Genomic DNA, 27,382 nt, shown 5'->3' with positions numbered 1-27,382 from the left:
TCACATATGGAGAATCTGAAACAGAAACAACTCAGTGTTCAGCGGGATAGCACGTGACTCTTCATATATCCGTATCCAAATATATTTTGAAGTAGAATGTTTTAATTCACATTTTAATGTAATCATATATCAGAAATATTCACGGTGACGTGTATGAATTATTTAGTCTGGGACAGACAAACGGGTCTGGGTCTGATAGAAGGAGCAATCGGGGTGTAATGTCATGTAAATTATTGTAACCACCAGACGAGGAGCATGGGTTGGCGGGGATTCATTCTTTCCTGGATTCCTTCTGGGAGATATGTTTTACATTTAACAATATACGTTCCTTGTTTAAGATGTAATGCCATGTAAATTATTGTGACCACCCGACCATTGCGAGGAGCATGGGTTGGCGGGGATTCATTCTTTCCTGGATTCCTTCTGGGAGATATGTTTTACATTTAACAATATACGTCCCTTGTTTAAGATGTAATGTCATGTAAATTATTGTTACCACCAGACGAGGAGCATGGGTTGGCGGGGATTCATTCTGTCCTGGATTCCTACTGGGAGATATGTTTTACATTTAACAATATACGTCCCTCGTTTAAGATGTAATGCCATGTAAATTATTGTAACCACCCGACCATTACGAGGAGCATGGGTTGGGGGGGATTCATTCTTTCCTGGATTCCTACTGGAAGATATGTTATACATTTAACAATATACGTCCCTTGTTTAAGATGTAATGCCATGTTAATTATTGTAACCACCAGACGAGGAGCATGGGTTGGCGGGGATTCATTCTGTCCTGGATTCCTACTGGGAGATATGTTTTACATTTAACAATAAATTTCGCTTGTTTAAAATGTAATGCCATGTAAATTTTCGTCACAACCCGACCAATACGAGGAGCATGGGTTGACGGGATTCCTTCCTTCCTGGATTCTTACTGGGAGATATTTTTCATATTTAACAATATTAGTATATTTCCCATGCTTACGATTGTTTCCACCTTGATCATACCTTTGCTAGCGAAATCAGCATTCACATACGTGTCAAGTTTGACATGTTCATAAGGTTGTCCTGATGTCCGGTTAAGCTCTTCGTAGGTATTGATACTGTCTGAAAATAGTTTTCATTTGCATAAAATAACCACAAGCCTGCAGAGATTACAGCAACGCAAATGGAAAGACAGGGATCGAAGGGTATGGCTATTTGATCATTGACAAAAGGCATTTTGAATGTTTAAGGGAATAGCTATGCTTCACAAAAAGCTACAATGCTCGCAGAATTCAACTGTGCAATTGCATTTGGAATACATTAAGATGGTGTAGATTAAATGATAAATACAGATGAAAAGTGTGATACAAGATCTGTCATCAGTTTTTGAGAGCTTCAGATCTATACTTGTTAGCTAGCTGAGTGGAATACCTTTGGAGTGAATAAATCCTGTATTTTCGTACTTCTTCAGTTCGGTGTAAGTCTGTTTGTCATCTACTCGATCTTGCAGGTCAGAGTACGGATTAACACCTAAAGTACAGCAATAAAAGACGCATTACTTTAATACGCATTATTTAGCTATGCTAATGCAAAATATCTTGTAAAGCTTCACATTATTTTCCGTTCTCATATATACATGTACAGTAAACTACGATTATAACGAACACGCTTATAACAAACGAACGGATATAAACGAATTAACTTTTTAGTCCCGACTATTTGCTGTAGTTATTGCTGTATATATGCTTATAACGAATTACGGTTATAACAAACTAAAATTAGTAGTCCCTTTGAGTTCGTTATAACCGTAGTTTACGGTACTTTGAACATAGACATACCTTCGAAATGCGTCTGTTCACTCTGATTGACTTGGATCCCTGTTCTGCAACAGACACAACACTGTCAGAAGGGCATGTAATCTACACAGACACAGAGAGAGAGAGAGAGACAGAGAGAGAGATGAGTGAGAGATGAGAGAGAAGATAGGGTAGGAGAGAGAGAAATTTAATTACGATCAGAAAGGTAAATCTGCATGTAGTTGTTAACACTGACAAGTACATTTGTAAATGAAAACTTAAAAGTGAACTTACACATTCTGTGTGTCTGTTGAACCTGTAGAGGGAAACAAGATGTTGTCATGCCACTCCCAAACTTATCATTGTGCCATTTGTATATGATAGAGCAAGTAAAAATATGACATAAGTTTGCATGTGTGTTGGTGTGGCATGCTGTGTTGCTCCAAGAGACTCTGCATTAATAAGACAGTGTTGATATCTTGTGATAAGGTTACATACCTGTGTTATTTTCCATCTCTTCTCCTTTGGTGTTGTCATGCAGAAACGTGTTTTGTTTTGCTATAGTGGACTTACCTGATTTCTGTAACGTGCAATTACATATGCATGTGTATCCTTTCCTAGCCATGACGACAACAACGACCACAACGACGACGGCCAGCAGCAATACGCCGATTGTCACTCCAGCTATTAGACCAACTTGTGGAGAGGGTGTTGGAGGAGCTAAGGTTAAAACAGAAATAAACATTTAACAACACTGATGCAGTGGATGATAGTAAGATGACTGCACACAGTATCAGTATCAGCACCCCATATTGACAGAAACATATGTGCTATCCGATTTGGAACTGTTAATGTATGAGTTTTACGAAAACGCCTTGGTGACCCCGAATTTGCACACATTTGTATATTTAACAGACATACTATGCTTTCAAGAGACTAAGACTGATGATTTAGACGATTTACACATTGAGGGCTATAAGCTGTATATTCAACATAGACAAGGAACCCACAACCGATCTGGAATAGGTCCAGCAGTTAAAGGCTGTTATAGAAAACATATTACTCAGGTTGATCAGACAAATGAGTATTGTGTTCGGTTTAAGTGATCTATATTTTATACTGATAGCGATGTCTTCATTGATGTGGTTTATTTACCCCCAGAAGGATCTAGATGTTGTATGTTTTACACGTTGGGACACTCTACACTTTCTATGTCTGCTGAATCCGAACATATCAGGAGACTTAAATGCCAGAACCAGCAGCCTGTCTGACTAAACTGCATTTGATAAACACATGATAAATGAGTTAGAGATGAATGTAGATGTCTAAACGTCGGTTTACGAAACCGAATCCGTCTTAGATGATCTGAATATACCATCTATACGTACAACCTACTATTTATATTCTGTACAATGTTCCTCATTCAGTCTTGCTTGACAACGGTTTAAGGATCTATACCTTAACGTCGAATTTAGAGCATAAAAGAAGTTGTTATCTATAAATTATGTCTACTTTGTCTTCCGTCAACCTCTATAGACGTTGTTCTCCATTCTTGGAAAAATTAATTAACTGTATGACAGGGATATGATTTTGAAGTCAAATTAGCAGTGAGACTCTTCTAGAAGATTAAATAATTAATTATGGAAGGTTAAAGAATAACAAAGAAGAACGAATTTTGTTCATGAGAGTTATCCTCACTTCTTGCTGAGTCTAAGCGGCTTTTCTTTTCAAAACCAAAATATTACACCATACTTTACCAATGATGCAATTATACAAAAACCCACGATGCACACAATTTAACAAGTTATTCAGTGATAAGGTATCATATTTAAAAAGTCGTTTCTCCAAGACATTCACTTTGAACAAAATGCAAATATCTTCAAAACATCAGCACATGCTGACACTTCTGTCACACATCGGACTTAGCAACATCCTTAACTCTGTATCTGATGTTTTGATTACGAGTAGGCCTCCCGTTGACCAAGACGACGGTCCTATGTATTTAAAACCACTGGTTCTTGTGTTGTGTATCTTCAGCTATTGTTATGTTGTTAACATTAATAAAACATGTGATGCTGCCTCCAAATATCACTTGACATTATTATTATTTGTTGGGTCATCTGATGGCCTGGATTGACACCTAGGTATAATGGGTGTTCAGAAACGGGTTTCATAAGGGATCCTTTCTCGGTTAGTATAAGTCCGCTATATACCGTTTTAGGTATGTGGGCAGTAAACAATCAGTTATATGTTTTATGTTTAGTACACAGGCGGATATGCAAACTCACGTTCAATGTTCACGCCAGTCATGCTACAATTAGGGTATGAAAATTGACATAGTCAGCAATATTCCAGATATATCTTTGCAACATGTCAGTTATGTCATGAAATCAGTCACTGAAAACACCATGACACACAATCAACCAAATATCAGAATTCCGACCAACCGATTCAAATCAGTCATGTGGTTGGGTGAGGTGAGGTGAAATGGGGTTTAACGTCGCGTCTAAGACTATTGCACTTATATAGCGTCGTGCATTCACGTGTATGTGTTTTTGTGGCTGCTTGTACTAGTCCGGACTGACGCCGATTTATAGTGCTAGCCGACTCAGACACAGTATACTGACTCCGAGCCGACCAATCCTTGTTTTAGCCCCTCAATGTCGAGCGCCAGACAGGTTAACAACAAATACCATCTTTGAACGTCTTTTGGTATGACGCGGCCAGGGATCGAACCCCGAACCATCCGCTATCCGGGCGGACGTTCTACCATTAGACCACGGAGGCGGTCCATGTGGTTTGGTGGTGATGACATGTTCTACAGTACTTTCAAAGTTTCATCATGAATACATCATATGAGTACGAAAAGGTAATGAAGAAACATAGTCTTACGTAAATATTGTTACAAAGTATTAAAGGGAAAGTAGCATTGCTCATAGCATTATGAAGACATAAAAGATTCAAACCATTCAATCACACCCTGTTAAAACCACAAACGCAGGTTTTCATGGTCTGGCATGGATGCTGGGGTGTTATTTCTTCTGGAATGTATATGTCTCAAGTAGCAGAAAACTCTATAGAGGCGACATTAAAACAACCGACTGTTTCAGTACCAGAACAAAAAAACGCCACCTCTTGAGCAATAAATATGCAACAAATGTAACTTCTTGTGAACTTCTTGAGAGATGACGACTTGCATGTTAGAATGAGATTGTGTCAGACCTACGTTCAACTTTCTTCTCTGTAAGTCCAGTGACATGTTCAGTGTAGGAGCTGTTTCCAAACTTGGTGCTGGCCACAACCCTCACATAGTACTGAGTGTCAGGGTTGAGATTCCTGATGACTGACGTTAAGTAATTCCCCCTTCCTGTCTCTTCATGACTTCCTGCTGTCTTCCAGTCTTCCTCGTCTGTGCTGTACTCTACAATGAATGTCTGAGTGGCGCCGCCATTAAACTCCTCCTTCCAGGAAACACGCAGAGAGAAGGGTCCTTCTGGGTAGACACTGATGTTTGTTGGGGTACTTGGTGGCCCTGGAAACAATCGCAGTTTATGCAAATATAGATCATGCCTATGTTAACAGTCTGATGTAGGTACAGCCAAAGTGTACCAGACTATCATCAAGTTGAACAGAAAATACATTATTCTAACCATGCCTTTTACAAAACTGTTCTCAGTATGCATCCGAAGGATTTTATATGTAATACATGATGTCAGTTTGTAAAAACATCCAAAACTCTTCAATGGTGCACTAAAATAGGGTCAAAGGTCAATAGGGGCAAAACGGCATATTGAAAATAATGGTGGCATATGTGTGAAAGGTGAAGTCGAAGTGTTCTTCCCTGAACTTTACGTAGATTGTGATATCAATTTACAATACTCGTAATATGAAACAAGGATCAGGGCTAAATGACAATATAAAGCCTATAAAGCAAATGGATGGGTGTTCCTGAGAGAGAAGGAGAGCGAGAGAGAGAGAGAGAGTGTGGGGTGGGGGGGTGGGGGGTGTGTGTGTGTGAGTGTGTGGGTTTGTGTGTGTGGGTGGGGGTGGTGGATGTGCGGGGGGGTGTGCGGGGGGGGGGGGGGGGGGGGTGTTCCTGTGCCTGAATAAGAACGTCGATCTGAATCTGTTCAACGTGAATGGTAGGGTGACAATGCAGATTCAACTACGCATAATTAATAAACGAAAATATCTTTCAGGCACTGCAGTTGCAATGTGTATGCAACTGATGTCCCCGAAGTTCCGCTGTTTGAAGTTCGTAGGGTGTAGACCATTACATTGCTAGACAATTACACGATATATTTCACATCCAACTCTTACCTTCAGACACTATCTTGAGTGTGTATGTCACCGACCGGCCTACACTATTGTCCACTTTAAGCCTGTAGTCCCCGAAGTCCTGCTGTTGGAGGTCAGTAAGGTGTAGTCTGGCAGTGACTGAGATGACTGAGACAGGGTTGGAGGAACCAGTGAGGTCCTGGCTGGTGCTATTGGTTCTACTCCAGGTGAATGTAGGAAGGGGGTAGGCCAGGACTGACACAGACACATTCACGTTATCACCCAATCTAGAGGCGTACTGGAGTTGCTGGGGCATTGTCTCATCTGGTCGAGGAGAACCTGAGAAAATGAATGGAAATTTCAAACATGAATGAAAGGTTTGTGAGCTCAACAACAACATATTGTCGTAGTCGACTCCTTTTCTAATGATATTGTAATGTCCTTTTGGCCTGGGGGGGGGGGGGGGTTATTGACTATCTGACGAGTGACTACATCCTCCAACAGGATACCCAGACTGGGAAGCCCAAAGGAGTACAATAAACACAGGTAGCCGTAATACAAGGGAAATACGGATTACATAGTGTTGCCAAACATGTTACCACTGTGTGGCGATTTGAAAGAGAATAAGTTGGCTTGAGAAACCAAGTTGGTCAAAAAGCATGCAATCGTGCGTGACGCAGATGTTAGGAGGTGACCATGGTGATGTGAGGTATGTCAGGGTGAACTGATTTTAGAAGTTGGAAATCCTTGCCTAGACACGGTTCCACTTAAGAACGAGAGATGAAAGAGTTATTGATAGTGTGAGATATGATAAGTTTAAAAAATCATCAAATTAAATCTTGTTGTTACCCGATTCGCTTCCTACATATAAACACCTTTCTTGATATGTGAACTTATATGAGAGTCGTTTTATCTTTGTGTCACCTAAATGTCAGATATTTGCTAATGAAACCTGTACCATATTAAAATGAAATACCAGGCTTGAGTTTGTAAACCAATCACCATAAAATCAGTAATTACTTTTGCAGGACATTCTCAATTCATAATGCATGATGTTAGTGTCGATGATCATTGTTAATAATGCAGATAGGCAATGACTTATGGCAATGATCTTAAAATAACCCATTTGAATTATAAATATTTATTTTAAGCATATGATTTCAATTTGCCGCAGCCCATGCTCAGAAGGTTTAGGAAGCGTCCTACTTAGTAAACCATATTACAGCAAATGTTAATTTGACTTGTCAGATACATTTATATGTCTTAAATGTCTGAAATAGTATTTGTGTTCTAATTTTCAGTAAGACATCTTTTACTGGTGCTGTTCCAAATTTACCCCGTTTTAGGAATTAGAAGATAAAGGTGACGTAAACATAAATGACTGCAAAAAAAATTATTAATGAAATACAACATCTAAGGCGTTTGTCGATAAAGTGTATGACATGATGATGTGGCATTCACATATTGTCAATCGCATTCTGCCCTTAGACATGTGAGTTTCAGTTGCTGAAAATAAAATACTCACATTTGACCAGCAACTCCACACCTTGGCTGACAGGTGCCCCGATGTTGTTAGTGGCAGTACAGGAGTAGTTCCCTCTTTGTCTACAGTCTGCTGACTCCAGTCTGTAATCTGCTGTCAGGGAGTTATCTGCCCTTGTCAACTCCTCAGTTCCATTCAGTAACCTGATGACTGACCTCGGATTACTATCAATCTGGCATCTGAAGGTCACTGGATCTGACTCGTTAACTGTCACTGAACCACTGCCAGAGTTGGCGGTGAACATACTTACATTGGCAGGATCTGAAATTTAAGATGAACATAAATTTGGAAAAAGTAGAAACTGAACGACATGAGGAAATAAATGTGCAATGTCAACTTAATTACGTTCTTGGGTTAACTTAATTACGTTCTTGGGTCAACTTAATTACGTTCTTGGGTTAAGCTAAGTTTACTGATTTTTTAATAACTTGTTTAAATATCTACAGTTGCCCTTCGAATGTAGTCATGTAACGCAACAAGAGTTGTTCACTGAAACAAACCACTTTAGCAATAGCGTGAATATACAATTCTTGTTCTGATTTGCTTTGATGATATTGCAGGAACATACATTTACAAGTTACCATTTGTAGTGTGACATTCACCTGAATGTTTGTCTTCAAAAGCGTATTTCTGAGGCTTTAAATATTCACTCTCGTTTTCAAAATGCCTAAAATCCTCGGCAGTGAGACATTTTCCTAGTTTGTATCAAGCTGTCATGCAGGTACATTTAGACATAACAGCAATATATGTCGAACTGCAAATGATTGCATAACTAAAATTGGCATTAATAAACTATCACATTAAATTTGGAAAGTATTATTTTGAGCACTTTAGCTTTGTGGTGGTATCAGATAATAGGAGTGTGAAAGTTGCCCAAATTCTTTGTACATTCTTTTCATACCACCTCAAAAGTGTACAGTATTCCATGTTTCAGAATTTTGGCTTTTTTTGCACGTCTCTTAATTCGTTTTCAATATTTACACACAGAATATCCCAACACCACCAACAGTAAAACAAAACCGAGAACTATAAGCACTTTTAATGATGGCAAGTTGGGAACAAATTTCTTTTATTTTAAATAAATCATGGCCATTAAACAAACTTCAAAGGATACACACTACATGGTGATTAGAAAGCTTGTGGAGTTCCTGATGTCAGATTGAGTTAGTGGTGGGTGTTACCGCCAGAGCATGACATATCGACATTCTTCGCGATTTTCAGTGACCCATTCAAATAATTTCCATCACTGATTTGCCTTTTACATCCCATGGAATTTGTTTCAGCAGATAATTCGAAACTGATTATTGATCTGATTTAATTATATTTTATTCACAAGAGATGAACGGGATTGGGGGACAAGTTTTTCCATCTTAGATTGGCCTCTCCCAAAAGAATATTGGTGCGGGTAACACTTGACAATTCATCTTTCAAACTTTAGTTACTTCTTACTTCTGTACACCGTTTTATAAAGATGGAAGGCTTGAAACCTCTACTACGGCCTCACATTCCACTTCCGTAGAGATGTTTCAGGAGAAAGAAACTTTGAAAGCTCGAATCTTCTGCCAATTTTCAACTAAATTTATATAATTCATAGTTTGGAATCTAACATTACGGGGCGTTTGTTTCACTTGTTTACTCCCGGCTTGTTAACATTATTAATTACAATTGCTCTTAACTGGTTCTGCTATTAATACCCTGAGTTAGCTTAGCACTTTCAGTCAACATCCCGGCGTTCCCCAAAATTCACTAATTTTGGTGAACTGCCATTATGACAAAATGGGATATATGAAGTTGTTCATAATTAAATCCTGCCCAGGGTTAGATCGAGGTATTCACACGCACGCACGCACGCACGCACGCACGCACGCACGCACGCACGCACGCACGCACGCACACATTACCCCTTCTTCTGCATCCGCACTTTCTCAAACACTACAGACTTCATGTTGCTGTTGATGCAAGTGTATACTGTAGTTTAGAAAATAACATAATAAGCATATTCTTTAGACGTAATCAATACAGGTTGTATCAGCAAATTTAATGTTAGTGGCCTATTTGAGTAAAGTCCACCACGAGTCTGTCATATATATATTATTTATGAACGGATACTGTTGTACAGGTTTGAAACATATTTTTGAAAGTTCTAACAGCGACAATCTTTAACACTTCAACACTTGGCTACTTGGCTTATGAGTGAGTGAGTGAGTGAGTTGGGTTTAACGCACCTTTTAACAGTATTCAAGTTATATCGTGGCGTGTCAGCTTAATGTGGGAGGAAATCCCGTGATGCATGTCTCAGACCTTTACTACTTCGGTGAAACCCATGAGCACGGGTATGGTGCTGACAAAACTAGAAATATAATCGGGGCGAACCGGGTTTCGAACTCACAATGATAGGTTTCTGGCGTTAGTATACGTTGACTTTAGTCGTTTAGAAATGTCATGCGACTTTCATTAAATTTCAAGTACTTGATGAAATGTTTCATGTTATCTCTTCATAATTTATATATTATACCAGAGCAGGTAGTATTTTAACATCACGATTCACTTTGACAATACCCGAAATTCGTACCATAGTGAAGTTCACTGTGCATTGAGAGTTTTTGTCATTGTAAAATATGATTCCTGATGCCTTTAATACCATTAGTAAGAGATTTCCAAGAAATTGCACAGATAACAACATGGAACTTGCATTCGTGTACAGTTTCATATATATGCTATGGCTGACAAACAGGCAGATGCAGATCGTTCATTTTCTAGTAATCATATTAATATTTAAAAATATTATATGCACCAGCGAGAACTAAGCCTTCACCTGTCTACTTGTTTATTTTAGACAGGAACTCAGTCTATTATAGCTCGTCATGTGTGAATTAAGCTTTAACTGATTGACAGATGCAGTGTTTCGACTTAGAAGAAAATTTCATTACTGATACGTTATGATATAAATGTTGCCAATACTGCAATTGCATTTATATAACAAAGCATATAAACATAAGATACCATCGAGTGTCGTAAGGGAATGTATATCGTAATAACTAATTTTCTAATTTCTGACAGTAGGTAGTTTACAAACGAAAGAATTGACCACCGTAACATAAACTTCCATAACTATCAAATAATATATAAAATTAGCAGCAAATTAAAGCTTTTTGAGTTTCCTTTTTTTCTAAAACATCTTCATGTAAGTGGGAACTGAGACGCGAAGTAGAACTTTCGAGCTTTCCATCTTTACAAAACGGTTAACAGAAGTAAGAAGTTGGAAGCAGTGTGAGTTTTCAAAATTCCATCTTTAAAACAGATTTTGGAAGTGAGAAGTTGGAAGCGGAGTTGAGCTTTCGCGTTTCCATCTAAAAGAAATAATTTCGGTATTGAGAAGTAGGAAGTTGTGCAGAGCTTAAGTTTAAAAGATCAATTGTCAAGTGTCACCCGGACCATTATTTTGGCGTTGACGTTTCACATGTACATACACTCAACATCACAGCCATCTCCACAGAGACAAATATAACTACAGGTGTCCCAACACGAGGACTTGCGGTGTTCGTAGCTGGACACACATATGTCCAGTATTCTAACAATGATACTTACACTGTATATCCACTGTCACCTCCACAGAGTCAGATCTCACTACAGATGTCCCCCCACAAGGACTGAGGGTGTTGGTTGCTGGACACACATATGTCCAGTATTCTAACAATGATACTTACACTGTATATCCACTGTCACCTCCACAGAGTCAGATCTCACTACAGATGTCCCCCCACAAGGACTGAGGGTGTTGGTAGCTGTACACACATATGTCCAGTATTCTAACAATGACACGTACACTGTATATCCACTGTCACCTCCACAGAGTCAAATATCACTTACAGATGTCCCCACACGAGGACTTGCGGTGTTCGTAGCTGGACACACATGTGTCCAGTATTCTAACAATGATACTTACACTGTACATCCACTGTCATCTCCACAGAGTCAGATCCCACTACAGATGTCCCCCACAAGGACTGAGGGTGTTGGTAGCTGTACACACATATATCCAGTATTCTAACAATGATACTTACACTGTACATCCACTGTCACCTCCACAGAGTCAGATCCCACTACAGATGTACCCACACAAGGACTGAGGGTGTTGGTAGCTGTACACACATATGTCCCTGTCTGTGATCTCTGTATGTTACTGATGGTCAGAGCAGATCCAGTCTGAGGGGTAAAGCTGCTGCCATCTTTCCTTGTCAATGTCACAGTTGCTCTAGGTTTGGAGGCCACAGAGCAGGTCACTGCCAGAGTCTGTCCCTCTGTCACAGTCTGAGTGGAAGCGGCAACTAACACGGATGGACCGTCTTGGTTAGAAAAGGTGATATTAGGATGTAGTGAGCACTCACCAAAACATATGAACGGTTGTTTATGTTATATTATTGGTATTAAGTGGTCGACCCATAACATAATGTTTACAAACATTGCAAGACCCCTCCTTAATTTCATGCGATTAAAACAAACACTGAGTATCACACAGGCTCGCCACCATCTTTCTTCATTGACCAAGAATCCGCCAGCTACTGTATTACCAAATAAACATTGCACGAGCCACAGTTGTGAACGAGATATAGTGAACATAGCTGATCAGTACGATTTCTTTATTCACTGCATAACATAACTTTATCATATCGTCATGTCAGAATGATGTGATCAAATTGGCTCTCGTTATTTTGGAGGGAAATACTTTTTGGAGCGGAAGAATAAATCCTTTATACCTCGCCACGAAGAAGACATCATGAATGTGGATTTCTCAGCAAGAGAATAAATCCCTTATACCCGCTTCCAAGCCTCACTCTTCTCCCTAGTCAATGAAAGTAACGTGACATGCTACACGTTAACTGACATATCAAAGCATGTCAGTAAGGCAAATTCCTTGAAGCAGTATCACTCGGGATACATATGGTTTTATGCGTCCCTAGTTAGGTGTTATACCACTCGCCTCCGCCTACAATTTACATAATCAAACTGTCATATTATATACGCTGTACGACTGTCATCATATTTCATACGTTATACTTTTGAGGTGTCACAAATTGCAATCACTTTAAAATATATTCAATTGACAAAAGGGGGCGGGAACAGCAGTGAATATTTTATTATCAGTGTAAACTGAGAATGGAACACCGACTGTCGAACTAAGAATTCCAATATGTGAAGGGTGTTTGAGTATATCATCTCAGTGTAGAGGGTATTTGTGATACTCTATGCGTATCGCGCTTTGGATGATGGGAAAATATTTGTCAGCATTCGAACCTGACTGCTCAAGTACTGGGGGCACTGGTGGCCCAGTCGTCTAAGGTGCCGCGATTCGCTGGGCAGAGTTGCGTCCCGTGGACACGCCAGAAACCTATGATTGTGGGTTCGAATACCGGTTCGCCCCGATTATATTTCTAGGTGTGTTAGCACCATACCCGTGCTCGTGGGTTTCACCGAAGTGATAAACGCCTGAGACCTGCATCACTTCGGGTTTTCCTCCCACATTAAGCTGACACGCCGCGATGTACAGGAAGAGCTGTAGATGCTCAACATCTTTCGCGCCCGTAATTAGGAATTTAATGCTGATAGTTTGTATTGATCTCAAAATGCTTGTCCCTATCCAACTGTAAATATTACAACCATAATTGTTGCCGGCTTACTGCAAGATTCATGAAAAATTGGATCTGTTTCACTGACTTTGCAACCTTTGCATTTAACAATGGCACACTCCATACACATTGCTAATGTATACATTGTGATTATTTAAATCGGTGCATGCAACAAACTCTCGTATTATAAAGGTAATCGATACAATCACTGAACGAGTATATTGTGAAGATGTTGGATACGATTATAACAAGTTACACTCATTTTCTGAACCTCCCATGTCACTGATGAAGAATTGTTATGCTGATATCGTCGTTCCCCTGACAGCATATTAAACACCACACTTACACTGGACCTCCAGTATCACCTTCAACGCAGTACATTAATTGATATTCTTCCACTGAAAATAAGCAACACCTTTAGAATTTAATATCAGTACGATCTTTGCCGTAGGTCACATTCCATGTTTTGTAAAATCCAACAGGATAAGGAACGAGCCACTAACCTAAATGTGCGAGCTAATACACAAGTATCCACGAATGGCAGGGTTTTAAATAATGTGTTCAGTGACTTTGTTACAGGAAAGTGTGAGAGAGTGAGTCGATTGTATATTATTACTGTGAAAGATAAATATAACGAGTAAACGTGGATTGGATGGAGGTCCCTCTGCAGTATTCTCTAGCCAATATATTCAACACCAAACTTCTTCGCCCTTCTGTCTTAACGTTTTTTGTCTTACAAGTAAAGGATATCATATCGGTAGGACCTTGTTCTCCCGTCCAGTGCAAGATTCTCGGTACGTGCGCGCGCAACTCGCGCAATCAACTGCACCATTCGAGTTGCCCTCTCTCTCTCTCTCTCTCTCGTGGATCAGCAGTTAGTCTTGCCTTACAACGTTAATTTTGAAATGCATGTGCAGCATCGACCATACACAGCACACATTGCTTGTCAACATGATGCGCTGTCCCATCCTTTGACCGACCTGTGAGATTTCACTTCTTACAAACCTGCACGTACATTGTTATCTATAATTGTGTAAGTGGCGTTTGGTACGGAAGAACAGAAAATGCTTACCCTATGCGCGAACACCTGCTGTCATCTCATTTTTTTAAATTTTCATTTCACATTCATTTTTATCAAGACTACTTAAAACAAATCAATTATAAATTACCATTTGACATTCGATACTAGCAGTTCTCTGATGAGGGGCTTTTACATTGACGAATTACAACATTTAAGCTGAACCTCCAGTATCACTGGGGAATATATTGATCTGCCGAGGTTATTGTTACCCTGGCAACATGTTGACTAACTAACACACTTACACTGAACCTCCAGTGTCACTGGTAACGATGTGGATCCACCGAGGCTATTGCTCCCCTGACAACATGTTGACTAACGCACTTACACTGAACCTCCAGTGTCACTGGTGAAGATGTTGACCCACCGAGGCTATTGCTCCCTTGACAGGTATAGGACCCTCCACTGGTCCTGCTGACGGAGCTGATGGTGAACACTCCACCTCTCGCTGATTGGATAACAGAACTGTTGTGAGTCCACGTGTATGATGTCACTGCCGGGTTAGCTGCCGTCACTCGACATGTCAGCTGGACATTCTGCTGACCTACATAGACTCTGTGTGGCCGACAGGTGGCGTTCCCTTGTGTCTCTAGAACCACCTCTGCTGGATCTGTGCAGCAATAAACAAGTGACAATCTGACATAGTCTAACAACACAATTGCCACCTCAAAGTCACTTATAGATAATGAAAGTCTGGGAAATATGAGTTATTAAGATATGTGGATCATCAATAGTATGGCAAACACTATCACATGTGACATGCTTGACAGATACGTGTAAGAAACACTCGTTGTTTCAAAAGAACGATGAAAATATATCAACTCACGAGACATGCACAAATTAAACCAGGCAGTTAACATTTCAGTTTAATCGCAAAGATTTGTCAATTGAAACTACATAGGAAGTGTCAGTATTGTCAATTTGTGGTAATAGTTCATTGCTTTTCATATGACTGGAAAGTTTGTTCAGATAAATGTAATGACTGGATCGTTCAAAATGAAACGATCGTTCAACGTGCATTTACTAAAATAACATGGTCCTCTATGTAGTATTGTAAAAGGAATTCACATGTAGATGTCTGTTTAGCTGTATATAGTCTTATAATGTTATTTCGGGTTGTTTTCAAAGGCGTGTCTTGTTAATGGGTAGTAAAAAACATGTGAGTGATGACATCACAAGCGGAAGTACAGTGGGCACTTATGCAATATGAACAGATTACAGGACAAAGGTCAAGGTCGGGAGACCTCAATCCCGTGTGTCCAGTATAAGTGCCAACCACTGCCTGTAAGATCCTGTTCACGGTCGAAATCATTGTAGAGATCACACGTTGGGAAGTGCTAGCTCACGCGACCCGAAATGCACGTGCAAACTGTTGTCTGAGGTTCAGGATGATGCTATCATACGTTACGTTCCAACTCTTCCTATTGGTGTTCTATGGTGTTCAAATCTTGATGTAGATTGCCACGACAGGACATGTATATGATGGCTCCGTAGGAATGCTGCTGTTACACATGCGGTACGCGATCCTGTTTAAAGATCAGTGAGACTGATTCAAACAGTAATCACTCATATCACAGCATGTTAGCTTTATGTGGGAGAACTGTCCGAAGTTATGCATATTTGATTGATGATTATCAGTTCATGGTTCGTGATACGGCTGAAAAGTTGCATCACAATAGCATCAGGCCCTAAAGTTGTCTGACACATGCACACGTTGAGTTCCACCTGAATGGGAGATTGTCGCACACATTCAAGTATAACTAGGTTAATGGCACTTCCTGAAGGGCAGTGTGTGTTCATAGCTTTCGGCAATGGAAGTCTTGCCAATTAAGACTTGTCAGATGGGTACACAAAGTACGTGATCCAGACTACCAGTTGTCAGGCTGTCATTTTTGTAGAAGCATCGGTAGTTGAGTTGGTTAGACCGCTGACTTTGTGTGATGGCGATTAGGTGCCACTCTCTTGCGGTGTTGGTTCGAATCTGTACTTTACGAAGAAAGTATTTTCCAAAATATAACATTTGTTACATTTGACCACTTACTAAATGGCATTGTGTGTTTATATATCTGCAATAAATATCAACATTAAGCAAAACTGTCACCAGTGTGGTCCATATACTTACACTGAATATTAACACTGACTGTAACACTGTCATCAGTGTAGACGATATACTTACACTGAACATAAACACTAAATGTAACACTGTCACCAGTGTAGAGTATATAATTACAGTGAATATCAACACTGACTGTAACACTGTCACCAGTGTAGACTAAATACTTACACTGAACATGAACACTGACTGCAACACTGTCACCAGTGTAGACTATATACTTACACTGAACATCAACAATGACTGTAATACTGTCACCAGTGTAGACTTTATACTTACACTGAACATCAACACTGACTGTAACACTGTCACCAGTGTAGACTATGAACTTTCACTGAACATGAACACTGACTGTAACACTGTCACCAGTGTAGACTATGTACTTACACTGAACATGAACACTGACTGTAACACTGTCACCAGTGCAGACTAGATACTTACACTCAACATCAACACTGACTGTAACACTGTCACCAGTGTAGACTATATGCTTACACTGAACATCAACACTGACTGTAACACTGTCACCAGTGTAGACTATATACTTACACTGAACATCAACACTGACTGTAACACTGTCACCAGTGTAGATTTTATACTTACACTGAACATCAACAATGACTGTAATACTGTCACCAGTGTAGACTATATACTAACACTGAACATGAACACTGACTGTAACACTGTCACTAGTTTAGACTATATACTTACACTGAACATCAACACTGACTTTTACACTGTCACCAGTGTAGACTATATACTTACACTGAACATCAACACTGACTGTCACACTGTCACCAGTGTAGATTTTATACTTACACTGAACATCAACACTGACTGTAACACTGTCACCAATGTAGACTAGATACTTACACTCAACAACAACACTTGACTGTAACACTGTCACCAGTGTAGACTGTATACTTACACTGAACATCAACACTGACTGTAATACTTTCACCAGTGTAGACTATATACTTACACTGAACATGAACACTGACTGTAACACTGTCACCAGTGTAGACTATGTACTTACACTGAACATCAACACTGACTGTAACACTGTCACCAGTGCAGACTAGATACTTACACTCAACATCAACACTGACTGTAACACTGTCACCAGTGTAGACTATATGCTTACACTGAACATCAACACTGACTGTAACACTGTCACCAGTGTAGACTATATACTTACACTGAACATCAACACTGACTGTAACACTGTCACCAGTGTAGACTATATACTTACACTGAACATCAACACTGACTGTAACACTGTCACCAGTGTAGACTATATACTTACACTGAACATCAACACTGACTGTAACACTGTCACCAGTGTAGACTATATGCTTACACTGAACATCAACACTGACTGTAACACTGTCACAAGTTTAGACTATATACTTACACTGAACATTAACACTGACTGTTACACTTTAACCAGTGTAGACTATATACCTACATTGAACATCAACACTGACTGTAACACTGTCACCAGTGCAGACTAGATACTTACACTCAACATCAACACTGACTTTTACACTGTCACCAGTGTAGACTATATACTTACACTCAACATCAACACTGACTGTCACACTGTCACCAGTGTAGATTTTATACTTACACTGAACATCAACACTGACTGTAACACTGTCACCAGTGTAGACTGTATACTTACACTGAACATCAACACTGACTGTTACACTGTCACAAGTGTAGACTATATACTTACATTGAACATCAACACTGACTGTTACAATGTCACCAGTGTAGACTAGATACTTACACTGAACATCAACACTTGACTGTAACACTGTCACCAGTGTAGACTATATACTTACACTCAACATCAACACTGACTGTAACACTGTCACCAGTGTAGACTGTATACTTACACTCAACATCAACACTTGACTGTAACACTGTCACCAGTGTCGACTATATACTTACACTGAACATCAACACTGACTGTAACACTGTCACCAGTGTAGACTATATACTTACACTGAACATCAACACTGACTGTAACACTGTCACCAGTGTAGACTGTATACTTACACTGAACATCAACACTGACTGTAATACTTTCACCAGTGTAGACTATATACTTACACTGAACATGAACACTGACTGTAACACTGTCACCAGTGTAGACTATATACTTAAACTGAACATCAACACTGACTGTAACACTGTCACCAGTGCAGACTAGATACTTACACTCAACATCAACACTTGACTGTAACACTGTCACCAGTGTCGACTATATACTTACACTGAACATCAACACTGACTGTAACACTGTCACCAGTGTAGACTATATACTTACACTGAACATCAACACTGACTGTAACACTGTCACCAGTGTAGACTGTATACTTACACTGAACATCAACACTGACTGTAATACTTTCACCAGTGTAGACTATATACTTACACTGAACATGAACACTGACTGTAACACTGTCACCAGTGTAGACTATATACTTAAACTGAACATCAACACTGACTGTAACACTGTCACCAGTGCAGACTAGATACTTACACTCAACATCAACACTGACTGTCACACTGTCACCAGTGTAGATTTTATACTTACACTGAACATCAACACTGACTGTAACACTGTCACCAGTGTAGACTGTATACTTACACTGAACATCAACACTGACTGTTACACTGTCACAAGTGTAGACTATATACTTACATTGAACATCAACACTGACTGTTACAATGTCACCAGTGTAGACTAGATACTTACACTGAACATCAACACTTGACTGTAACACTGTCACCAGTGTAGACTATATACTTACACTCAACATCAACACTGACTGTAACACTGTCACCAGTGTAGACTGTATACTTACACTCAACATCAACACTTGACTGTAACACTGTCACCAGTGTCGACTATATACTTACACTGAACATCAACACTGACTGTAACACTGTCACCAGTGTAGACTATATACTTACACTGAACATCAACACTGACTGTAACACTGTCACCAGTGTAGACTATATACTTACACTGAACATCAACACTGACTGTAACACTGTCACTGGTGTAGACTATATACTTACACTGAACATCAACACTGACTGTAACACTCTCACCAGTGTAGACTATATACTTACACTGAACATCAACACTGACTGCAATACTGTCCCCAGTGTAGACTATATACTTACACTGAACATCAACACTGACTGTAACACTGTCACCAGTGTAGACTATATACTTACACTGAACATCAACACTGACTGTAACACTGTCACCAGTGTAGACTATATACTTACACTGAACATCAACACTGACTGTAACACTGTCACCAGTGTAGACTATATACTTACACTGAACATCAACACTGACTGTAACACTGTCACCAGTGTAGACTATATACTTACACTGAACATCAACACTGACTGTAACACTGTCACCAGTGTAGACTATATACTTACACTGAACATCAACACTGACTGTAACACTGTCACCAGTGTAGACTATATACTTACACTGAACATCAACACTGACTGTAACACTGTCACCGGTGTAGACTGTATACTTACACTCAACAACAACACTGACTTTAACACTGTCACCAGTGTAGACTATATACTTACACTGAACATCAACACTGACTTTAACACTGTCACCAGTGTAGACTGTATTTTTACACTGAACATAAACACTGACTGTAACACTGTCAGCAGTGTAGACTATATACTTACACTGAACATCAACACTGATCGTAACACTGTCAACACTGTAGACTGTATACTTACACTGAACATCAACACTGACTGTAACATTGTTTCCCGTATAGAATATATACTTACCCTGAACATCAACACTGACTGTAACACTGTCACAAGTGTAGACTGTATACTTACACTGAACATAAACACTGACTGTAACACTGTCATCAGTGTCGACTATATACTTACACTGAATATCAACACTGACTTTAACACTCTCACAAGTGTGACTATATACTTACACTGAACATCAACACTGACTGTAACACTGTCAGCAGTGTAGACTGTATACTTACACTGAACATCAACACTGACTGTAACACTGTCACTACTCCCGTGTGTATTATTAGGCTGACATCTGTAGGAGCCTGTTTCAGATCTGTCAGCTTGTCCTAGACTCAGAGTGGCTCCACTGCTGGCAGTTGCTCCATCGTGTAACCACCTGTAGGTACATCCGGGTCTACAGAGGGCGGAGCACGTGATTGATGGAAGAGCCTGGTGTTCTGTCACAGTGTAGGAGGAGATGGAGGGAGTCAGGGAGATCTGGTAGGGACCATCTGGAATAAATGGTAATGTCGCATATCAGAAATATTCAAGCCTGTATCTTGACTCGTTTGGGCCAGACAAAACCTTGGTTGATTCTACCTGCGTTTTGCCAATTCAATGATAATTCAAAGAAAGAAACAAATATTCCGCGAATCAATCTGACAGAATTGCCACCTATTAAACATGTTATGCACAATGTACCTTGTACAGCCGACTGAATATTTTCTATCGGTTCTTTTTCTTTTCGAGTGGTGGGGTAGCTTAGTGGTTAAAGTATTCGCTTGTCATGCCAAAGTCCCGGGGTCTTTCCCCACATGGGTACAATGTGTGAAGCACATAAAGTCACTCACACTCCTTCTGGTCACGGCGACGCGTTTTTCACACAGGCAAAACTACTTGGTTCAGTAATCCGACAAATCAGCATTATCGCTAAGAATGTGAAATCCACTCAGGTTAAAATCTAATATGGCGTCACGGACTCGTCTGATATTTGACTTAAACATAGAATACACAGTCTCCAAAACTTTTGTAATTAAAAACAATTCCTGGAAGATTGCGTGCTAGTTTCTAGAAGTAGTTCCCCTTTATAAGGTTTAGTGACTTATAGATCTTACACTGTTGTAAACTGCATCCAATTAATATGAGCAAAATTAAATCACATGGCTGGTGTGCCGTGTCAAACAATAAACAAACTATACAAAGAAAGTGTCATCATATAGCGGGATATCACATGATCAACAAAGTATATGAACAAAGTGCCATCATATAATGAACAAACAGTCTGTAGTGATGATACACTATTTCACCATAAATTATATTCAATATACGAACAATAAATCAGATCATATCCGAGTATAGTCTTAAAACAAAGATTACACAAGCGAATAGGAATATAATAAACTAGGCCCCCTAACCGCCGATGCCATTTCAAAATATCATAGTTTAAAACTGCTTCCTATCTCTTGAGAGCACTCGTTTTCATGTTTGCAATTACATGTGTTGAGATTGACCATTCGAGATTCATTAGAGTGAGACATGAATAAGCAACGTGTTTACAGTACTCACACTGAGGCTCCATGTTGTAGCCCTGGCTCCACTCTGACTCCAGACCCTGACTCTCTCTCGCTCTACATCTGTAGCTGTGACTGTCCCGGGAACTCACTGTGAAGATGTAGGGGGAACCAGGGGAGGTAACTGTGATGTCAGTGTTGTTACGCTGCCAAGTGTAGGTCAAGGTCAGGTTATGGTCAGCTGGGACAGTGGAAGAGGTGGAGTTGCAGGTCAAGGTCACTTGCTGGTTGTAGACAGGAGTTGTGGACACTGGGCGGCCGGGTGTTGTGGGCTTGCCTGTTACAGGGATTCGTGTCAGGAATGTACTATAAGTCATGTGGTTATGTGCCAGCATAGAAAATGTAAATATACACTACATATGTTGCTCAGTCTACTGTGTATCTGAAATACATTTATATGGAATATCTCTCGCGTTATCTTGACAGAGTTCAGGTACCTGAAGTAGTACAACATACTTAGTTTCAACTATTTGTAATGTTATAAAACACTAACTCTGTGCCAGTGTGTTTCACCGTTGGATAGATATGTGTTCGTTCTATAAAATACTGACTTTCACAAATGTGTGACAACGTGATTTGTGACCGACATGTCACGATATCTTGATTTCGGGTTTAATTTCAGAAGTCGTGAAAGTAAAGATGTGACAGTTTGACAGTGTAAGATATCATGCAATCACGTCAGTATGATGTCGGATGTGATCCCTGTGATGTCGACTGTTTGTTCCTCTATCTCTACCTTCATTTTCATAATAGTAATAAATTAACGTGATAAACGCCTAAACTCAACGTGAATCCACTTTTATAGGTAGACACATCGTTTTTCTACACTTTGAGGATTTGGTTAAAGTAACAACTTTACATATGAAATAGATATATGACTCCAAATAAGCGTCTGGGTGGAACACAAAAGTGTAAAATGGCAGTGTAATTTATTATTAAACAATGATTGTAACTGTATTACATTGTTTCTGTTGATGTTTGGTAGCAGTTCACTGGATTGTATTTTGACGAGTATTAGTTGTCGGGAATGTAATATAATTTAATGTAATCAGTGGTGAGGAAGTTATTATATTCAGATGCTCGAATTATCTGTAAACTTCTAGAATGGATGGATGTCAAGCGTTAAAGAAAGAAGTGACACTGAACTTATATTTTCTTCAAGGTTAATCTGGTCTAAAGCTTGTGAAACTATTTCGTCACAAGCTAGAAAGTCATGTTCTCTGTTATTTCAACTTATGAAAACTTATGCGGATATATCTTTGAAGACAATTGTTGCTTTGTTTGATTACAAAATTGCACCCACTCGGTATTATGGTAGTGAAATCTGGGTATATACATACAGGGGATCTAAAGAAAGAGTACAAAGTTTATTCTTTAAAAGAATTTTGAAACTTGGAAAACAAGCACCTTCAAGTGTCGTTTTGGGCGAAGTTGGCCTTTATTATCTATGTATAAATTATTCTAACAGGTGTATAACATATTGGTGTAGAGTTAATCATTACTCCTATGCCTGTTATAAAATGTTATAGTCACACGATGCGATTGGGGCTTTGAACTGGGTTTCACATGTCATGATGTTTTAATTCCAAACAGGTTTTGCTTATGTCTGGATTGCGTAGGGGTTTCATAACTATGTGTAAAGAGAGAGGTGTTGGTTTGGAGATACAGAAATGGTTTCAAAAGATTACCAGCTCACATTTTCTGTCACATAATAAGTCATACAAGTCATTACTAACGTAAGATGTTAGTGGTGTAACGATACATCGAACTATCGATTGATTGCGATTGCTTGTCTCACGATAGTACACTATGGATTGCAACTTGAAACAATCGATACTATTGGCGATAGTTTGTCTAACTATCGATAGTTTCGATAGTTAATTTGTTTGGTACATTAACTTTCTTAAAAAACATAGAAACAACTCCTATGATCATCTAACCTCTGTCGTGCTTTCGTTTGGATTGCACTACTTTGTCTGCTTGATTTAGAGTTACGTCCCTTAGCTACTCGTCGCTAGGCAACATTGACAAGTTGGCTGACGCCACATGTCAGTTCGAAATTGTCGCCAATAAGGCAGGCAAATCGTGGGTATTGGGCCATTTTGGCTTTGTCAAAACGCAAAACGAGACAGACAAGCAAAAAGTAAGTTGTAGAATCTGTCGGATAATTCTAAAGTATTCAGGCAATACTACTAATCTGACCGACCACTTGACAAGAGGGCACCCAGATATTCGTCCACGTAAAAAAGGGGGATCAAATACTAGTCATTCTATCACATTCATTCACATTGGTGCTAAAACACTGCAGTAACCTAAAACTTTACCAGTTACATGAAGTGGAATTTTTTATTAAAGTGTTTTTGAGAGGTCAATTTGAACTTGCTTTCTTTTCATTTCTTGTTTTCTTTACACATAGTATCAGAAAGTTATAATTAGTTTGATGGTGTCAGTCAAAATGCTGAAATATATGCTGCTAAACCCTGCTATAATTGCAAGTGAAAACTATCGCAATAGTATCGCAATAGTAGGGCCACTATCGCAATAGTATCGCAATGGTTGTTTTAACTATCGCAATAGTATCGCAATAGTCAATTGATTGCGATTGCTAGTCTCACGATAGTACACTATCGATTGCAACTTGAAACAATTGATACTATTGGCGATAGTTTGTTTAACTATCGATAGTTTCGATAGTTTATTTGTTTGGTACATTTACTTTCTTAAAAAACATAGAAACAACTCCTATGATCATCTAACCTCTGTCGTGATTTCGTTTGGATTGCACTACTTTGTCTGCTTGATTTAGAGTTACGTACCTTAGCTACTATCACATTCATTCACATTGGTTCTAAAACACTGCAGTAACCTAAGACTTTACCAGTTACATGTTTTCGAGAGGTCAATTTGAACTTGCTTTCTTTTCATTTCTTGTTTTCTTTACACATAGTATCAGAAAGTTATAATTAGTTTGATGGTGTCAGTCAAAATGCTGAAATATATGCTGCTAAACCCTGCTATAATTGCAAGTGAAAAATATCGCAATAGTATCGCAATAGTAGGGCCACTATCACAATAGTATCCCAATGGTTGTTTTAACTATCGCAATAGTATCGCAATAATCGATTGATTGCGATTGCTTGTCTCACGATAGTACACTATCGATTGTACCTTAAAACAATCGATACTATTGGCGATAGTTTTTCTAAGTATCGCAATAGTCAAAAATGCCTAAATAGTCACCCCTATTAGATGTATATCACATCGGATGTTTCAGATAAAGACTTGATCTGTGTTTTAGCTAAGTTCCACAATCTTGCTCATAGTTTGAAAATACAAAAACTGCGTTATGGTAAAAACAATGCGAAAACAAATGTTAATCAGCTGCTGCTGTGACCATTGTGATGAATTAGTTGTTGAGGACGAGTACCATTTTGTACTAGTCTGTTCATATTATAAGAAAAGAAAAAATGCATTTATTCCACAATATACCATAAACATCCTTCTCAACACATTCAACAATCAAAGGTTTGGCTTTGTATCTGAAGAGAAATTTGAAAAACGCAAAAAAATAATTATGTTTTATGTATTACATCACATATCACGGCAAAATAGTAAATCAGTTGTGTGAGATCCACAAATAAATTAGATATTAATGTGTTGTACTCTGTGCAACGAGACCTCCAAAACTAAAATAAAGAATCTTGACACTGAACTGGTATGGCACTGTGTAAAGAGTGCTCGAAGCTGGTTTCACTAATTGAATGGAGAGGGTGCGTGCCTGTCTCATCTCACATTCCATCTCATATTACATCAAGAACAGATGTCATGTGAAGAGCACTTTTCACATCGGTTGCTCAACTTATGCCTATCTCGGAAGCTTGACTATGGGTGGATAGGTAACTGTTATCATCACTGTATTTTTTGCGACCACCACTGCCATCATATTTTGTATTTGATACTGCCATTGAATATTGTACTATCACTCTATTGGCTACTGCCATTGTAATTGCTGTGCAGTAATTTGTATTGATTTGTAAACCTAGTTAATTGTGTAATACATTTGTTGACTGTATACTATTTGTTGGTTGTTTTGTTGGTTTCCCGCAAAAATTCTTTTACGAACATATTTCTAGATTAACTAACTGTTTCAGTTTGTGAATCGACACGTAACACAAGTATAAGCAATGTCTTGTCAGTTGACAAACATCTTTCCCTTTTCGACAGAGCTTTGACAACAAGTTATAGAGTGTGAATAATAACAAATAATTGATATTGCTGTTCAGCATACATTAAAGGAAGCTGAGAAAATATTAGTCTCTTCAACAGACCCCAGACAGGCCTACATGTATATCTACCATAACAATCACCCCATGCAATTCCCCATCACAATCTCAGTCAGCCAATATTCATCCTATTCTGTATCAGCCCGTACTCATCCCATTCTCACTTTCCTTCCAGCCTGTATTCGTAGCCAAGTTGTGTGCCCCCACAGGGATCTCCAGGTTACGGGATACAAATGTTTACCTATCTCAGGATCCCTTATGCAGACAATATGTGTAACTTTCTTTACATTGATGTAAGGAAAGGCGTTAGATTAGTGTGAAGAACAGGTTAAACTCTTGCCTCATTGAGAAACTAGTTGTTATAGCCGAAGCAACTACAACAGAAACCAAAACGTGTATGAAATATACACCGTTTATACGATGCAGCAAATGTTTACAGTTTTCAGAAACAATAAATGCTATTTTCCCAAAACAATACCCTGTAAACACGAAATATATATTTCATTTTGTGGATTATTATACTGTTATTGAAAGAGATATATAGCTTGGAATATTGGATACACAATTAAACTTTATTTATCATGACATTTTCGAAACCGTGCAATTTCATGGATATGACTTGTTATGACAAATAGTGGTTACACAATTATGATTCTTCTTTTCGTGTAGATGACATTTTGTAATAACTGCCACAGGCACAGTACAATTTATACAACTGTGAACAGAACAAGCTGCCAGCTGAACAATACAATTTGACAAATCTGAACAGAACAACCTGCCACCCGTACAATACAATATGACAACTCTGAACAGATCAACCTGCCACCCGTACAATCAAATGTGTAAATTTCTGAACAGAACAAACTGCCACCCGTACAATACAATGTGTACAACCCTGAACTGAACAAACTGCCATCCGTACAGTACAATATGTACAACTCTGAACTGAGCAAACTGCCACCCGTACAATACAATGTGTACAACTCTGAACAGAACCAGCTGCCACGCGTAATATATACAATTTGACAACTCTGAACAGAACAAACTAACACCCGTACTAAACAATATGTACAACTCTGAACAGAACAACCTGCCACCCGTACAATACAATATGACAACTCTGAACAGAACAAACTGCCATCCGTACAATCAAATTTGTGCAACTTTGAACAGAACAAACTGCCACCCGTAGAGTACAATGTGTACAACACTGAACAGAACAAACTGCCATCCGTACAATACCATGTGTTCAACTCTGAACAGAACACGATGCCACCCGTACAACACAATGTGTA

The 27,382-nt window shown here is 39.1% G+C and overlaps 1 protein-coding gene across 1 annotated transcript; it reads right to left on the bottom strand.

Annotated features, from left to right (window-relative positions):
* LOC139457095 (nephrin-like) lies at window positions 1–22,121 on the bottom strand. Its single transcript, XM_071238534.1, has 11 exons — window positions 21,800–22,121; window positions 20,485–20,745; window positions 7,585–7,863; window positions 6,102–6,398; window positions 5,008–5,313; window positions 2,355–2,501; window positions 2,076–2,097; window positions 1,824–1,867; window positions 1,417–1,515; window positions 986–1,107; window positions 1–15 (listed from the first exon to the last, which is right to left on the bottom strand). The coding sequence occupies exons 1-11, from the start codon at window positions 22,119–22,121 to the stop codon at window positions 1–3; spliced, it is 1,914 nt and encodes a 637-aa protein (XP_071094635.1).
* Between the last annotated feature and the right edge of the window lie 5,261 nt (window positions 22,122–27,382).

This window comes from Haliotis cracherodii, unplaced genomic scaffold (genome assembly GCF_022045235.1).
Source record: "Haliotis cracherodii isolate W230 unplaced genomic scaffold, xgHalCrac1.p SCAF_12, whole genome shotgun sequence".
NCBI classification, from domain to species: Eukaryota; Metazoa; Mollusca; class Gastropoda; order Lepetellida; family Haliotidae; genus Haliotis; species Haliotis cracherodii.
The sequence above is the reverse complement of the archived record's forward strand: the minus strand, read 5'-3'. Positions and strand labels throughout refer to the sequence as shown.

Excerpts from the sequence above, each read along its gene's own strand:
- LOC139457095 (XM_071238534.1), bottom strand. The coding sequence starts at position 22,121 with ATGACTTATAGTACATTCCTGACACGAATCCCTGTAACAGGCAAGCCC. Across the intron at positions 6,399-7,584 it reads TGTGGAGTTGCTGGTCAAAT|GTTCTCCTCGACCAGATGAG; the intron begins GTGAGTATTTTA and ends TCATTTTCTCAG. Across the intron at positions 2,502-5,007 it reads TACAGAGAAGAAAGTTGAAC|CTCCTCCAACACCCTCTCCA; the intron begins GTAGGTCTGACA and ends TTTTAACCTTAG.